The sequence below is a fragment of the Pteronotus mesoamericanus genome, unplaced genomic scaffold, assembly GCF_021234165.1.
Source record: "Pteronotus mesoamericanus isolate MK-2021 breed Mesoamerican mustached bat unplaced genomic scaffold, CSHL_Meso_final contig_101, whole genome shotgun sequence".
Taxonomy (NCBI): Eukaryota; Metazoa; Chordata; class Mammalia; order Chiroptera; family Mormoopidae; genus Pteronotus; species Pteronotus mesoamericanus.
Genome location: NW_026555001.1, coordinates 22,727,680 through 22,744,938, shown reverse-complemented (window position 1 = coordinate 22,744,938; position 17,259 = coordinate 22,727,680). Strand labels below are relative to the sequence as shown.

General features: G+C 42.9%; 1 protein-coding gene across 1 annotated transcript in view; it reads right to left on the bottom strand.

The window, feature by feature from the left end:
- Positions 1-17,259, bottom strand: part of CYRIA (CYFIP related Rac1 interactor A) — a 94,715-nt gene that overhangs the window by 6,654 nt on the left and 70,802 nt on the right. Inside the window, exons 4-10 of the mRNA XM_054569475.1 lie at positions 9,885-10,006; positions 8,539-8,644; positions 6,558-6,694; positions 6,008-6,085; positions 5,712-5,828; positions 5,542-5,621; positions 4,068-4,194 (exon numbers count right to left, since the gene is read on the bottom strand). Coding sequence (XP_054425450.1) covers positions 4,068-4,194; positions 5,542-5,621; positions 5,712-5,828; positions 6,008-6,085; positions 6,558-6,694; positions 8,539-8,644; positions 9,885-10,006 — 767 coding nt within the window. The remainder of the gene's footprint in view (positions 1-4,067; positions 4,195-5,541; positions 5,622-5,711; positions 5,829-6,007; positions 6,086-6,557; positions 6,695-8,538; positions 8,645-9,884; positions 10,007-17,259) is intronic.

Genomic DNA, 17,259 nt, shown 5'->3' with positions numbered 1-17,259 from the left:
GGAAAGAGACAAATAGCTCATTATCCTAGTGAGATATGTGCTGTTGTAAAAAATGCCAAAGGAGCAGTGGAAACATAGATTAGAAAAGGGCTGTAAGAGCAGTGGGTACCCTCTGGGAATTTCTAGTTCTATTTCAGGCTGAGCAAAGTTGTGGGTGTGAACAACAAGATGCAGTCAGGGATGTAGTCTAGGCTAGATTCAATGTGGGTTTCATAGCATGATACGAGTGTTTACCTGGAGAAAGCCCCCTTGATGGGTGTTAAACACCCATCTAGCACTGTGACTCCTATGGAAAATGGATCAGAAGAAGCAAGACTGGAGAAGGAGGACCCATGAGAGCTCCTAAGGGTGTAGAGTGTGAGAGCAGCCACAGCCATGGAGAATCAGGGACAGAGCAGAGGGATCAGTCTGAGGTCCAGTCCGCAGGGTTTAGTGACTGGATAAGATACGGGGGTGAAGAAGAGGGAAGACATTCCTAGGTTCTGAGAGACAATTATAGCTTCTGGCTTGGAGACTGGGTTGGAAGAAGGTGAAATACCTGAGACAATAACCCAGAGAAGGAACAGCCTTGTGAGCAAAGGATTACCTTTGATTTGAGGATGGCCATGTTTCCAGGTATCCAGAAGAGGTAAGGTCGGGGATGCTGGGTGTAATTTGGGCTAGACATGGGGTTATGGATCATTCCATACAATTCTAGGGAAATCAGTTGAAAATGCTATCTCATTTCAACCTGGTTTTCCTCACAGTCAAGAGTGACATCTCTTCTCTAAGTGATGTGTACCCGCCATGGACCTCAGTGACTTTGCTCCGGTGATTCCTTCTGCCTGGGAATGTTCCTCTGAGTTCCTCTGGTAAAATCCTACCCCTTCTTCAAGCCCTACCTCAAAAGCTGATGGTCCACCATGACCCTCTGTCTCTGCCTCTAAGCAGAATGAGTATCATCTTCACCTGGGTTTCTAGCACTCACTGCACATCTATTTTGCACTCCAGGGCATGTTGTTTGAAGTGCAGATACGGGTTTTTATGTCAGGGCCTTACAGGTAACTCTTTGTGCTTTCACAGCTGATATTGGCCTCTAAGGATTTATAAACCCAGTGCATTTAACTGCTAGCTTAGAAGCAGACTGGGAAGAGATCCTATATGTCATCAAAGAAAATGGCCCACAAAATCCATGTTGTATGGGGTTAGCCCAAAACTTTCTTAGAGATACATGCAAACTCCAGTACGAAAACATCTCTTAGTGATACCTGCATGAACAAACAGACTTCATCAAGATGATGTGTGGTTAAAGGTAACATTACATAATACTTATGATCTCAACAGACTCAGTAAATAAGAAGCAAGGACAAGGCTTTTGTAAAGGCTAGGGATACAAGACATTATTGTACCTTGTATATTTTTAATTATTGACTGTGACAAGTTAGCAAATGGCTATGGTAAAATGAGAATGTCTTGTGAGTGCCAGGTAATAAACTCCATATTCAAAAAATATTCATAGAGTTGTTAATAGAGTTATTTCTATTCAATCTATAGTATAAAAATGTTAAGCCTCACAAAGAACACAGTAAAATATTTATTATTATGAAAATTTCCATAATATACTGTTATATAAATTAAATGTTTTAAAAATAGAGATACAGAGGGCCCAGAGGCATTTGAAAGGATGCTCTGCATCACTAGCCATTAGAGAAATGCAGATCAAAACCACCATGAGGTACCACCTCACACCGGTCAGAATGGCCATCATAAACAGATCCACAAACAACAGGTGCTGGCGAGGCTGTGGAGAAAAGGGAACTCTAGTCCACTGTTGGTGGGAATGCAGACTGGTGCAGCCACTATGGAAAGCAGTGTGGAATTTCCTCAGAAAGCTGAAAATGGAACTGCCTTTTGATCCAGCGATTCCCCTGCTGGGACTATACCCTGAGAACACCAAAACGCCAATACAAAAGAACCTATGCACCCCCATGTCAACAGCACAATTTACAATAGCCAAGTGTTGGAAGCAACCTAAATGCCCATCAGTAGATGATTGGATCAAAAAATTATGGTACATATACACAATGGAATACTATGCAGCAGAAAGAAAAAAAGAAGTACTAAACTTCGCAACAGCATGGATGGAACTGGAGAGCATCATGCTAAGCGAAATAAGCCAGGGGGCAAAAGACACAATACCATATGATCTCACCTATAAGCGGAACCTAACCAACAATGCAAAGAAGCAAGGCAAATATGACCAGCAACACTGAAAGGAAAAGAAATCAACAGAGACAAGAGGGAAGTGGGGGGCAGGGAAAGGGAGGGGAAGGGGAAAGTCAAGGAACATATAGCAAGGACTCATGGACAAAACAAAGATGAGGGAGGGAAGGTGGGAGGGGGCAAGGGAGGGGGGAAGGCAGAGACAAATGTATTTAAAAAGTAAATAAATTAATTTAAAATAAATAAATAAATAAATTAAATAAAATGTATAATTATATTTAAAAATGCACAATTATCTTTAAAAATTCATATGTGGTTAAATATAATTTTCCTGCATGATTTTAAAATGATTTTTTCAACTTTTCATAATAAACACCTAATTTGTATAAGCATAAAAAAAAAATAGCTATTATCCTAGGGTGTCAATTTGTGAAGTATGTACACAAATACACACAAATATCTACATAAACAGGAAGGACATAAGTATACTGACAGTGGTCATCTCTCTGTAAGGAGGTTACTACAAATAAATTTAATTTTCTGTATTTTGATTTCCTCTATTTTCTAAAAATCTTCATACTAAATTTTTTTTGGTAGAAAAAATAATGACATTGAAAACAATGAAGACTATGTGAAAAGCCATGTCTAGCTATGCTAGGAAGCCAGATCCTCAAAAGGAGGAATACAGGTCTCATTTTTAATTGATCACTTTCTTACAGACTCATTGTCCCTCTGGGCATGTAGACTTTCTGTGTGTGCAGAGTTAAAGCATCAAAGATTCTGTTCTGTGCAGATGAAGGAGTATAGAAGGTGCTACCCAAACTCAGAGCGTCTGAATGTTAGTGCCAAGAGGTCCTATTCAATGCATGGGATACACTACTGGGTGATGTCTGAAGCAAGTGTTGGTCCCGCTATCAATGGGAAATCGCCTGCACACCAAAATCATGTCTTCCAATTATATTCATACATCGAGCAAAAACTCAGTGGAGCATCTATTGAGTTCCACGCTCTATGTGCCAAGGATGCTGCTAGGCAGTAAGTGAGACATTAGGTGTACAGATCTACAAAGGTCCTTGCTCTTATCAATGGACTGCATCTGCAAGGGAGTCAGAAAATCCAAAATGGTAAGTGCTCTGGGTGTCCCATGCAGGGACAGGATGAGAGCATGCTTGAGAAGTGTCTTCAAGGAACCTGCCCATCACAGAAGAGGAAGCATGCCCTGGGCAGGGCAAAGGGCTCAGGCATGGGACTCTGGTGGAGGTGCTGGGAAGCACAGGAGGAAAGGAAGTTTGGAAAGCTATCTGGGATCCAAGCGTGGTGTCTTGTAATCCACTATCTCCCAATCCTTTTCTCATAGAGACTCATAAAACATAATGAAAATATACAGGATCCAGCAAAAATAATGCTCCCTTTTTATTACAAAATCATATGTCATTCTGTAACATAACAACATCACACTCAAGCACACCATATGACACTTCAGGTGAACTGTTCAAATTAAAACTACCAATTATTACACCCATATTATTGCCCTACCAACCACACTCAAGCAGGAGTTCCTTCTGCCAGACCCTGTATTTATACAGCAGGGTAGGTCACCGGAAGGGGCAGCTTGCACCTGAGTGACCGTTCATCTGCTCAGCTCCCCTACAGACTGAGGGGATCAGCACCTGCACATTCCCACTGCGCCTCTGAGATTGGATATTTTGTTGTGAGCACATAAAAAAGGTGAAGAGGGCTGCTGGAATGGGGCTCGTATCTTGGAGAGACCACTCTTAGTAGGGGTGGAAGGGAGAGAGAAACAAGGTCTCTTTGGCAACATTCATGACCTCCTATTGGAAAGCACATTGCGTAACTATTCTTACATCGATCTTGGATGTCTTGCAGAAAGCGCCCACGGGGTGCACATGGTCATAGAGGATGATGACCCCCACCATGACCCTCATGCAGAACATCAGCGTTTCCTCGCTCGTAAACCTGCTCCTGTACTCCCTGGGAGAGAGAAGGAACAGCAGTGGGGTTACTTCCGGGCCCGAGCACGCTCATTTCCGGCTCTACGCTGGCTGCTTTAGATTTCTCCGATCCTCTCCCGAGAACGATCCCAGACCTGCACCCAGCAGGTTAATGTGCTCTTCTAGAAACCCATGATGATAATTCTCCTTGAATCCAGCCAACCAGCAATTCAGTGCGAAAATAAGGTAAATTAGAGGGCAGTCAATTCCCTTCCCTTCTGCCCTTCAGCGAGCCAGCTCATCGTGTACATCACTCTCCACCCATCAATCTCGAATATTTTATAGCAGTTCCCTCTGGCTGTCCAAGATTATAGAGAATAATGGCTTCATTATAGAGAAAAAGAATCAAGCTCATTTCCACAGGGCAGCTATCGTGTCTCCAGTCAGGGTAACTTCCTTTGTTAAGATACGGGCTGCAGATTGAATTAAACTGTGGAAGGTGCCTAAAAGAAACGATGTACCATTCCCTGGGCTAAGAGCACTTGTGAAGTTTGAATTTCGTTCACCTCCCCTGTCAGGGCCTCTGATATTTCAGATAATGCAGGCCAATACTAGAAGCTTTCTTAATATCTATGTCATTATGAACCGGCCCCACAATGAAGATGAGTACTGTTTTTGTCCCAGAATAAATCTTAACTTTGATATAAGCGAAATATTGGAACTGAATGCCATCTTACACTTGAACAGGACATCACATTTCATAAGGCATTCTTGAGACCATTGGGGCTCCCCGGCACTCTGCAACTTAGATGGCATGATGAGCATGTCATCAAGTGAGGAAACTATGACCCAGGAAGTTCAGACTGCCTGTTTACAGACCCAGAAGGGGCTGCGGGTATCGGTGGAATCCTGACCTTTGAATGTGGATTTCCTCGTTACCGTGCTGCCTTACCCTCGACCACTTTTTAAATCTAGCAATCAGTTTAAATACAAAGACACTGCGGAGAGACAGAGGGAGGTCTGCGTTATCACCCTTGCAACAGTCTTACCACTTCTTTTAGTTCTAAGTCTTCTCTCAACTCTTTTCTCCAAAATACTTATAGTAATACCCAGTTATTCCACCCTATCCTCCATTTGATTCTTATACAATTTCTATAGCATCTTTGACTTGAGTCTTGGTTCCGCCATCTAACAAGCTATGCAATCTTTGAAAAGCCAGCCTTGGCTTCTTTAGTTCTAAAATGGGATAACTATCCCTATCATCCAGAGTTCTTTATGAAATCAATTCAGAGAACAGATGTATAAATGTTGATGTGCTGACCCGATGTATCAACAGGCTCTGCCTGGGTAAGGTCCCCATCACAAATACATCTCTGATGCGACTTACGGTGTTTCCAGCATGACTTTACAGACACTTGTCATCGTACTGAGGCAGTCTGTGGTGTTCTCTATTGGCAGGGTTTTGTTCTAAATGGGAGACACAAATGGATGGTTAGCCCTGCTAGCAGCTTTTATGTGCAATTAAGAAAAAAGCACCTCATTCTTAACTCCACTTACTTCGGAGACAAAGTGCATTGTGGCATTGCTAAGGGTTTTCAGCATTGGTGTAGCTTCTGCATAGAAGAGGGACATTCGATTGGCCATCTCATTATTGACTTCATTCTCGATGTCTAGCTGATGAAAATAAGAAGAGAAGATGCAATTGATAAAGAGACATTCAAAATCCCCAAACGATGTCTTCCGGAGATTGAATTACAGACAAGACTCTGTCTTCTCCCTGTGCCCTGCCTGAGGCAGATGTCAACAGGGACGTGGAGATTGGGTATCTAGACCCAGGAGACCCGGGGACTCACGTGCATGTTGTTAATGCGGTTGCGACTTATTGTCCTCCTGTAGTAGCTGAAGTCGTTCTGAATAGCTGGGTTCCTCATCTGAAATTCAGAAGAGAGGAAAGAAGGTCTTCCATCAGCATCAGATGGGGATATGTCTGGGGAGCCCAACACTACCTTTGGAAATACACCAGGACTTTGACTCCTTGTCACACAAGAGTGAAAGCAACTTCTGGTTTAAAAGAAGTACTCAGAGCTTCATTACTTAAAAATATGCCCTGTTTTTACTGCTGACTAGACTTCAGGGAAAGCATGTTTGTTCTCAATGAGGAACAGACTCAAAAAGGTTTTCTCTTATTGCATAAGGCAGATTGTGAATTTTTAAGTAAAAAACACCATCTTAAGTCACTTTTATGATGAGTGCTAATTCTCACCACATTCTATGTCTCTCTAGGGAAGGAGCTACACCTCCCTCATCTCTCTCTATCCCCCCACCCTCCAGCTCTGCAGAGAACCTGTACACAGCAGGTCCTCAGCACCCATTTGTCCAGTTGTCAAAGATACATGGCCTAACCTTTAGCTCATCGAATCGGAGGGTAAAATGCAGAATTTCTGCAAACTCCTTTGCCAGGGCCTGCTCCCGCTCCAGGTGCTGGGTTGGCGTGTAGGGTGGACAGGTCAGAGATTCTAGTAAACTCTGGAGAGCTTTTTCTGAAAGTCAGAGGGGTAAACACATATTTGAGGTGGCCTACTGAGGTCCTTTCAAAAGCACCCTGTGCAGCTCCAGTTGACATTCTTAGAGAGAACCTGATGGGGTCCTTCCTCTCCCTGTCCCCTGTAACTGTGCTATGTGAGCGGTGTGGACTGGGAAGAGGAGGAACTTGGGCTGAGCAGGCCGCCTCCACTGCTGACCCCTCCCCCCACCACACTGTTACGCAAATGCCTCTCAAAGCTCAGCTGTACCTTTACCAGTTCCAGTGCTAACAGTGTTAGAAAACCATGAATGCATGTTTTGGGGCATGAGATAGCCATTCATGATCCAGGATGACAGAAGGTGGCCCTGAACATGTGGGTTAGATAACCTGCCGGGAGAGACCTCGGGTCGCCTTCCAGCGCTTCTCTGCATCAAGTGTCACCTAATCCCAACAATGTTTTTCTACAAACTCATTGCCATATCTACCTCCATTATTGCCCCTGAAACAGTCTCATTTACTCCCACTTGTCTGTTTCTAAACATTCCTTCCAGTTTTCACTTGAATATATTTCTAACAATACTGAGTCGTTAATCAATCCTCTACATTAGGGGATGGTAAACTATGGCCCCCCAGGCCAAATCTCGCCTGCTTTTTTTAGAAGTTTTAAATAAAATAAATAAGGTTTTATTTAAAAATAGCCACACTCATTCCTCTACATGTACTGGCTATAGTTAGTGTTGTGCGGCAATGGCAGAGTTGATTAGTTGCAACAAAGATAGAATGCCCTGCAAGCTTCAACTATATATTATCTTGTTTTTTACAGAAATGTTTGCAAGCACTTGCTCTATAGCCCTTAGATTTCCATCACAGCATCTTTACAAGCGTGTTTCCAGCCTTTTTAATCTCTAGGAATGCCCTGTCTTCTGAGGCAGCTAGTTCTACCTTGGCCTGCTCAGGCAGGTGGATCTGTTTCCTGCTCTTGAGCTGAAACGTGGCTCCTTAGGGTTTCGGTTTATTGGGTCTAGACATAGACTTTGAGGAAAGAAAGAAACTGATCCCTCATCAACCTGAGAGTCTTCAAAAACTGGTTCAGTCCATTCAACTACTCCTTCTGGGTCTTAGCCTCAAGTTCCTTCCACATCAAGTCTGGTATTTTCCTCAGTGTCTCTGTTTTCCTCCTAAAATATTCCATTCATTAATGGCAAAAGCAGAGAAGAAGAAGACTACACCCTTCCTCATTCTAGATATATTATATTAGCAAATGAAACATTAGATAGCTTTCTTGGTGAGGGGAGTAGTTACATTACATTGGTGGTCAAGTTCAGTCTATTGTCAAGCAGACTTGACTTTACTCTTACTTCTGCAAAACCATCCTGTACCTGTACAGGGTTGTATTATTGGTTTTGTTGTTGTTGTTGTTGTTGCTGTTGTTTGTTTGTTGGTTTGCTTTGGTTTAGTCTAAAGCTTAAGGGCAGAACATTTTGTTTGTATTAAATTTATCACGTGACTCCAGCCAACCAAGTTCTCCTTGGGTTAGCAGTAACGTATGTCTCCCAACTTCTCTATCATCGAAAAATAGGATCAGACCACAGTGAAACTGTTAAGAGTCAGGCTTAGCTGAGAACAAGACTAAAGGGACCACTGGTAGAGACACTCTATATGTGTCAAGAAATTCAGATGAAGAAACATTGAGGTGACTTGAAAGAAATGAAAACAGGTGCTGTTGTCCACGAGTGGCCTCTGGTGACACAGAGGATGGATGTGGGACATTTCCTAAGGCACCAAGTCCTTCCTGTGACTTTCACAAACACCTAGTAGAACTTCACATGTGGGGCATGACAATTACAAACACAAACTCACCTAGCCTTATGGAAAACTCATAAAATCTCTTTAGCCTCACGACCAGAGGGCACACTGCATTCCAAGCTTTTTCTTGAAGCTGGATGTCATTGGGATTTTGAATTGCCTATGAAAAAAAAAATCACAGAACTGTTTAGAAAGAAGCAATAAGCTCCATGTGAAAATGACTGAAGACTGAGAGAGGACTTCAATTTTAAAAAGCACAGCTTCTGATGTACTTTGCTAACGTGTACTTCTGAAATTGACATCAGTTCATCGGACTCTCCTCCAAGATGTCAGTTAGCATGTGGATTTCAGAACGTGAATATAATGCAAGTGACTCTGCAATTAGATCCTGTGTCCAATTACTTGTTTCTCTTACCTTAAATGTAAAAAAAAAAGCACATCTAATTGGAAGCAATGCAATGCTCCTCCGTCACCAGTTATTCTTTTAAAGTAGAGCTGGTGCTCATTATGAAATGAAAATTCTGTACATCTTTTCCGTTCTCTGTAATATGTATCACATTCCTGCCAGTCTGTGATGTTACCTAAATTACCGAAGTAAATGGTGACCCCCTAAGTAGAAAAACGACCTTTTAACAGGCTGTTACTTTCTTAGAAATGCTGTTTTGTCTGGGTTTCAGCAGCTGGAGAATTGTGATCTTAGCCATGTTTTTTTTTTCCGGAGCAATTTTGGCAGGGGCCGTAGGTGTGTGCGCACCCACGCATGTATGTGTGTGTTGATACTTCCACAAAACTATTTCAAATAAAAACAGTGAGAAGCTTCTTGCCTTGAAGGCATTTTGAAGTCTCAAAAGCCACACTGACAATTTCCTTTTTTGTTTTGGTTGATGTTTTGTTTTTCATGTATTTATTTTTAATCACAAAGTTGGTTCAAAATGACAGGCTTGTAGGCTACTAAAACTAGATAGTTTATGACTCTTGTTTGCGGTGCTGGTGGAACCTGCCCAAGTTATTACAAAATGTTGGAAAGTTCATGTAAACCCAGACCTCATGACTCGTATTTCAGCTGTTGTTCATAGACTTTATATGTACATTTCCTTCAAATGAAGTAATAGACTGGCAAATTATTGTTTAAATGGGAGTCCTGTCATATCACATGTATGTCTGAGAAGAGAATGTCTAATGTTTGACATGGTCTACAGCAGTGTGTGCCCAGATTAATGTACTGGAAGAAAGGGGCCATTCATACATTTTTTTTAAGGACACATTACCATCCTTGTTCTTCCTACCACACTAGGAAATACTAGGTCTATTGCTTAATGTTGCTGTGTGTGTGTGTGTGTGTGTGTGGGTGTCTCTTCTCCTCCAAGGGTGCTGTCAGTTCAGCGCTATCACTGGCGTACATCTCGGATCTCCGGCCCCGCGCCCTTGTAAGCCTGCAGGTCTGCGAGGATGCTCTCGGAGTCCTGGAGGACGGCGCTGATCTGGTTCCACACTTCCCTCTCTCCTTCTGTGGGCTGGGCATCTAAGCAGAAGGGAAACAAAGACATAGAGCACTTGTGTTTACAAACAAGTGGGGAAGAGGATCGCATGCAGTTCTACCTGTTAGACAATCTTATTTTATTCCTGCAGGGTTGGTATTTACTCTTTAGTATAACAAGCTACTGGGAAGGGAAAATTAACACAGCTTATGCCCATTATTCGGTGCAAAATAGTCATCAATCTTTCTGCACACCTGAAACCAAGCATGTTGGAATCATTGTAAGGACTCCTTTACTTGCTGAACACATTTTTTACACACCTACGAAGTGTTGAGTAGTGTACTGGGTGCTATAAAGTATAAACATTGTCTTTTTGAGTCCAATTTTTAAAAAAAAATCCTCACCCAAGGATAGGTTTATTAATTTTTTTTTTTTGAAGAGAGAAAGAGGCATCGATGTGAGAGAGAAACACCAATCAGTTGTCTCCCGTATGTTTCCCAACCAGGGATCAAACCCACAACTGAAGTATGTGCCCTGACTGGGAGTAGAACCCACAAAGTTTTGGTGTATGGGATGATGCTCCAGCCAATTGAGCCACCTGGCCAAGGCTGAGTCCGCTTTTAATAGGAAAAGCTATTGAATATTTTCCATTATGATTAAAAATCTGTGAACCTGAGTATAGATGGGAAAAACCATCCCCCTCATATTGTCCTATAAAAATCAGCTTAAAGATTAGATAAGTACCCTTCAGAGCCATGATAGAGATTCATCTCTGCAGAACACAGTGCAGTATAGAAAACACTGAGATTTCTCATTGAACATGAAATAAGAAGTACAGGAGTTCACATTAGAGACACCTATCTACACTGTCTTGACTGCGAATGTTACCTACAAAAATAAGTGACATATTCAAGCTTAATAAATGAAAAACATATTGTAACAGTCATGGAAGCATCCCCTTAGCTTCTCAGCGAATTTTCACTTGGTTACATCCCTATAGCCAAGAAATGCTCTTGTCCCAGGAGCTGGAGGTTTATGCAGGCTGGTGGTTGAAAGCTGAGTGGTGGTCAAGACTGGGTTTTTTTAATCCCACAATACCTATGAAATGGGTTACTTGCCTGGGCTGGTAAGAACATTAATCTTCATCTAAAACAAAGGCACTACTAATGAAGAACAGAGATAGATGTCATTTCCTCAAACTCTGTTTCCAAAAAGCTAAGTCCCAAGGCACTAAATTCTTTCAGAAGACCTCATGAATGAAAGGGCTGGACAGAGTCATGCCTGGTCTAGTACTCCCCAGGTCAAATCCCAGTTTTGATTAATCTTACTGGAAGCACAAAAGGTTTACCCTGCAAAATGTAATAATTCACAGTGTTACTCAGGGGGTATGAAAGAGAATTCACAAGGCAGGTGATTTCTAAGCCCGGCACTGACCAAGCTAACCGGGCCTTTGGAAAGGCTGAGTAGTGGAGTAGAGTTAGGCCAGCTGTGGCTGGTCCTGCTCAGTGACCATCTGCTGGACCTGCACTAACCCAAGGCCAGACCCTTCAGCAGCAATGCCCATGGGGAATTGTAGACCATTTACTTACCAGGTCCTGCTAAGACCTAAGACATTGGTAGGGTCACCTGGGAAATGAAGGGCGCAATTCTCTTTAGGAAACCAAGAACAAAAGCAACGACCCTATAGATTCTTCAGCAACTTTGCAAACTACACCTTCTGGGAATGAGATGGAGTTCAGCCAAGGAATGAGGAAGGGTTCAAGTACATGCACACCGGGGTTCAGAGAAGAAAAAGACCCATGTGGGCTGGGAAGAGTGGAATCCACTTCACGTGAGGGACGGGGCCCAAGCAGGACAGACGTAAGGCGAGGGGAGTGTGCCTGCAGACAGCATGGGAGAACTGGTCACTGGGAGAGCAAGCCAGGGCCTGGAGCAGGGACGAGATCCCCCAGGCTGGAGCGCAGGCAGCAGCTCGAAAACAGACGGGAGAAGGAACACGTTGCTCCTTTGTCTTTTGTGACCTTCCATGCTTTCCCACAAGCACTTGCTAAGTTTCCTTGTCCACGATACTATCCACAATATTAACCACTTGATAGTTGAGCTTTTTGTGCTTTTCCAAACTTCTCTCTAAATGGTGGGGGTGTCTTAAAACAGAAATCTAAAACCCACCAACTATGAAGGCTGAAGAAAGTGTTTCAGTGGAACAGAATTCCGGGGTAATGCTGGCAATTTTCAAGTAAGAAGAAAGGCAGGAAAGAGAACACAGGCAAAAATGCAAAGCAAAGATCCTAGCAAACAAATAAAAATCAAATGTGCAAATCCTGTCCCCTTTTGATGAAGGTACCAAAAAAAAAATCACAAGCTAAACAAAGACAATTTTCTTTAAGAGATACATGTTTGAAGAAGAGAAAAAGAAAAATTGAGTCTGTGACCAAGATTCTGAGGTAGAAGTCTATTTGACTATAATTATAAAGTAGGTGTAAAAGGAGAAGATGCTGGAAAACCAGAAGATGAAGCCTTCTAATCTTGGCTGCCACATGGCTGTAGCTTAGCAGGCCACCACTTGATAAGTTTTAAACAAAACAGAATTAAGGCTGAGTGGGCTGGAAGAGGGGTGCTAGAAAAACAAAACCCCAAAACCCATCCTTTTGATGATTACTGAAACACAAAAGGAGAAAGATTTCAAAGTCAGTTTTTAAAAATAGAAGTCTTAAGTGCTTCCCAAAGAAGACAGTTTCTGATAGAGCGGCCTAAAAGTAGTGCTGGCTGTGGCTAAGTGGGCTTCCCCTTCCATCCCAGGTGAAGTGACACTTTCTGATACCGAACGTTTGTGTGACGACAAGGAGCTGGGCCTGGAGCATGGGAGAGGGGGCGGCGGGGTGGGGGGGTGTCCCTTCTCTCCCAGAGGAGGCGGAGTTGATGGCAGCGGCGGGGTGGGGGGTGGGGGGACATCCTGCCACACAGCAACCCCCTCCTGGCAACTGGGATGATCTGAGGAACAGGGCCCTCCATCCCCAGCCTCGGCCCCTGGGAAAACATTTCTCTTGGCAGATGTCCTGGCGTCCTGTTTGAAATGTTTCTTGTGTGGCCCATTTAGCAGGGATGGGGAGGGAGAAACCCAAGCACCTTTCTTTCTTTCTTCCCAGCTTAGAATGGAGCTGGCTCATTTTCTTCCCTACTTTGTGGGTGTTACGGCATGCCTTGTTTTTCCCTCCTTCCCTTGTTATGGACCTGAACTCACCTCTTCTTCCAGGTAATAATTAGGTCCTTGATACCATAAACACAGTCCCTGCCTTCTGGGCCAGGGTTAGGGTTTGTCTCAGGGGACCCAAATCCTAAGTGGCATCAATTTTCAAGGAAAAAAAATGCTGATTCGGGGGAGCTCTCGTCTGTTTCTCTGTTTCTCCTTCCAAATGGGAAAAGGACTGTGTAACCTTCGGTGACATCTGGCATTGACCCATGTCCCTGTGGAAGCCCATAATTCCTCCTATTTTTACCCTCCAGCTAAATGACCAGTCAGGACTGATTAACGAGAATGTGATCCATTAGGGTGTAGGACGCTGGGCTTGTTTCCTTTCACATTGTGTCCCCCAGGTCTAGCAAGTACCTGGCACATAATAGGTGCTCAAGGAATATTTGCTGAATGAATAGTTGAATAAGTGATTTAAATATATTTCTCACACTATGTTTTGTGACGATTTTCCCGCTTGTCTTGGAATTCTGCGATCTTTAGAGAGGAAGCTGGTATTCTTGCCTGCAGAGCCTCTATGTGCGCTACCAATCAGAGACTCTCAATAAACATGTTATGAATCAATGAACAAATGAGGCTCTTGACCAGGTGGCAGAGAATGTGGGTGTTGGGAAGCAGTGGAAAAAAACAAAATCTTATTACTTCTAGGTGCTGCTCTCTGTTTCTTCTCCTCAAATAGCTGTCATACCTCTCACTGTTACCATGAAGATACATGTATTTGCTTACAATCAAATCAGCTATTCACACTTTCCTTACGATGTGTGTTTTTAAATCATTCACCATTTATCTATGGCCTCAATGTCTCCTCAGTGTTGTTAACACACTAACAGGGTATTTGTTGAGTGAAAAACTGCAACTATGTTTACTCTCCCAATCTTAAGGCTCTTATCATTTTGCTTTCTGGAATATTCCTTTGAGAGGCATTGGGGTTTATACTTTTGGAATTCTCCATATTGGTAACCATATTTTGAAAAATTTATTGTGTCTGCAGATGTCAGGAGAGACATCTTGAAAAAGACTTTTATGAATTAGTGATTGAAAAGGTTATTATATCTAACTTATCAGCAACCTCACAAAGCATTTGCTGAGTGAACACGAACTCTGAATTACAGGCTTCGTTTTTTTATTTTAATGCAAAGATTGACGTTTAGTCAAAGGTACACACACACAATGTCCACCAATAACATTAGTGGTGGAAATGGGTCTTTATTTCCCAATGCAGCCAGTGAATCCTTTTGTGATGTTTCATCTAAGAATCACATTCTAAATTCCTAATCGTCCCCAATGATTTCATTGAAATTGAGGAGAATGGTTACATGGAGCTGGGCTGCTCCTGTCTAACAATGAAGCTGTTAAAAATCACCGTGATTTACACGGGCAATTTCAGAAACCAATACTTCCAGGAGCCTTGGAACCAGCCCATCCAGGCCATTCCCCGGGCAATGATTTAAACCCCTGTCCTGTACTTGCTATTGTGGAAAGTGCAAAAATGTATCATGTGCTCTGTGACCTTGAATACATGCATTTATTCTCAAGAACTCACTGAATGCCAAGTGCCTTGAATTTTTAATGGAAAAAATTCCCTCATCAATTAAGAGCGTTAAACCGGTATTCATTTTGTTTGCTGGGGAGCTGTTTATCCCTCTTTGGCGCAATTTGCCAGTGACGGTGGATAGTAACTGTCAGCGTGTTGGTGTCGCGGGTCAGGTGGAAGACTGTGATATTTACTGAGAGCAGAATGCCTGGCATTCCACTGTGGGGGGAGCAAAGGGGGGGTATGTGTTTTGTTTGTCAGGAATGCACATCTTAGGTGAACATACCCCAGGGCGGGACAGCAGCCTCAACCCAGAGCAGAGCTGTCACATCAAAAGGTTCTTATCTTTGCGAATCAGCCAAGGATGCCATCTGTCTTCACAAGCAGCAGGAGCACACATACCTTCACCTAACAACCTATGCGGGACTGTATAGAAACTCTGACAGAGAATCAAACAAATTCGCCAAAGATAACATGAGGGGAAGACACAATTTATTTGGAGATGTCTTTGGCTTTGAAGGAATCCCTGGCATTTCATCAATGGGATATATCACTATCTCGTCAGGCCACCAGCTGTTGTATAAACACCAGGAAAGGTACAGCAAAAGGATTTGCCGGAGCCATAAATTAAACTTTTAGCACTTCTTCCCAGCCCACTTCCTCACTCCTCCACCCTGCTCCTTTTCGGGGGAAACAAAAAAAAAAACATAAGTAACTATCTACTATTAACATTTGGGGGTGTAAAATGGCAATGATTTATAACACAATATATAAGTGCTTACAGAAACAACATAAAATCGCACCAGGTCCGTTGGAAAATGTGTGACTGGGGTGACACATTTTATTTGTACAGGAACGTTAGGCACCCCACACCGGAGCCCGGAGCGCTTTCCCAAGGAACAACCAGTGAGGCACTGCAAAGAGCAGTGACATTAGAGGTGCCTGACGGCTTGTTTACCTTGTTCACATGCAGTGGGACCCCTGTGATGTCACAGGGGGAAGGGGGAACGCCAAGGACGGAGCTTTTTGAGACCCAGATCCTATTGCCAGTTTTGCCATTCGCTATTAGACCCCAGGGCAGACCAATTAATCTCTCTGGGCCTCAGGTTAACTCTTGGTATAGAGAGAAGTTAAGAAGAGGCCCCTAGTAAAGGCCCCATCTCCTCCCTGTATGGTCCTGTAGGTCATAAGGAAGATGTGGACGTAGGTGAAAAGTACTTAAAAAGTGAAAGTACTAAAAATTTAAGGAATCTGCAAAAGCAGATTCTTAGGACCAGACCACTGAATCAGAATTTGGAGGTAAGGCTCAGGCAACTATGCAAAAATGTTTTTCCACCTGTTTCTAATGATCATTTCAGTCTGGGAGTCACCGGACAGATTTCACTGGAAGACTAATGTCTGCTGCCCACTGGGTGTGCAGGAATGGGTGGTTCGGCTGAAGGATTATCAGCAGCTCTTCAGGCACACATCTTTCCGTACACTGTCCCCAAAAACCCATCACTCATGAAAGATTAGGTTGCATTTTACTCCCCTTCTGTCTCTCAGCCTTCAAAGAGGAAATGTAGACATGACAAGTAGAGAGAGAAAAAGAAAAAAAGTAGTGAGATGAAAAAACAACAATGAAAAAGATGTTAAGTGGTTGTGCAGAAATGTGAGCATAAAGTATAGCCCTCACTGCAAAGGTCAAACAAGAATTTAAATCAGATCTACACAACTGGAAACCTAAGGACAGATGTGTCTAATTTTGTATTATATTTTGACCTAGCTTAATTATATCTATTTGACCTAGTTCAATTATATTCCATCACTGACTTCAAAAAGAATATTCAGCACTCAAAGCAGAGGTGCCAAATTCATTTAAGCTATTGCTGCATGCTGTTCAGCCCTGCTTCCTCCCTCCGCTGCTTACTCCTTAACTCTTTGCAATCCAGCCTCTGCGCTCAAAGCAATAAATCTTAAATGTGTTCTTCCAGTGGCAACCAGGAGAGGAGCTTACTACGCAACTCATCATCCCCCTTTCAAGTGTGGCCTTCTTGACCATGCTGCATTTGAATCCATTTACACTTCCTTGTTCTTGAATGTCTGTGCTCTCCTGGATCTAGCCTGTTTTGTTCTGTTCTGTTCTGTTCCTCCACATGACCAGCATTTGTTCCTAAGTCTCATTCAGTGATCAATGTACCATGCTAAACATGAGCTAAGTTCTGGGTCACAAAACTGAGTAGGGCCCAGATTCCATCACCAAGAGTTTCAATTTACTAAGATATCCTTCTTCCTCTACAATGTAGCCCCTTTCCTGGATCCTCTAACTAATCAACTCCCCCTTTAAGCAAGCTGGAGTTGATTGGGTTTCATTGGATTTGGTTAGGCTTGGTTGTGTTTGGTTGGGTTTCGCTGGGTTTGATTGGGTTTGGTTGGTTATGGCTGGGTTTAGCTGTTTGGTTGTGTTTGGCTGGATTTGGTTGCATTTTGCTGGATTGTGCTGGGTTTAGTGGGATCTTGCTAGGTTTAGTTAG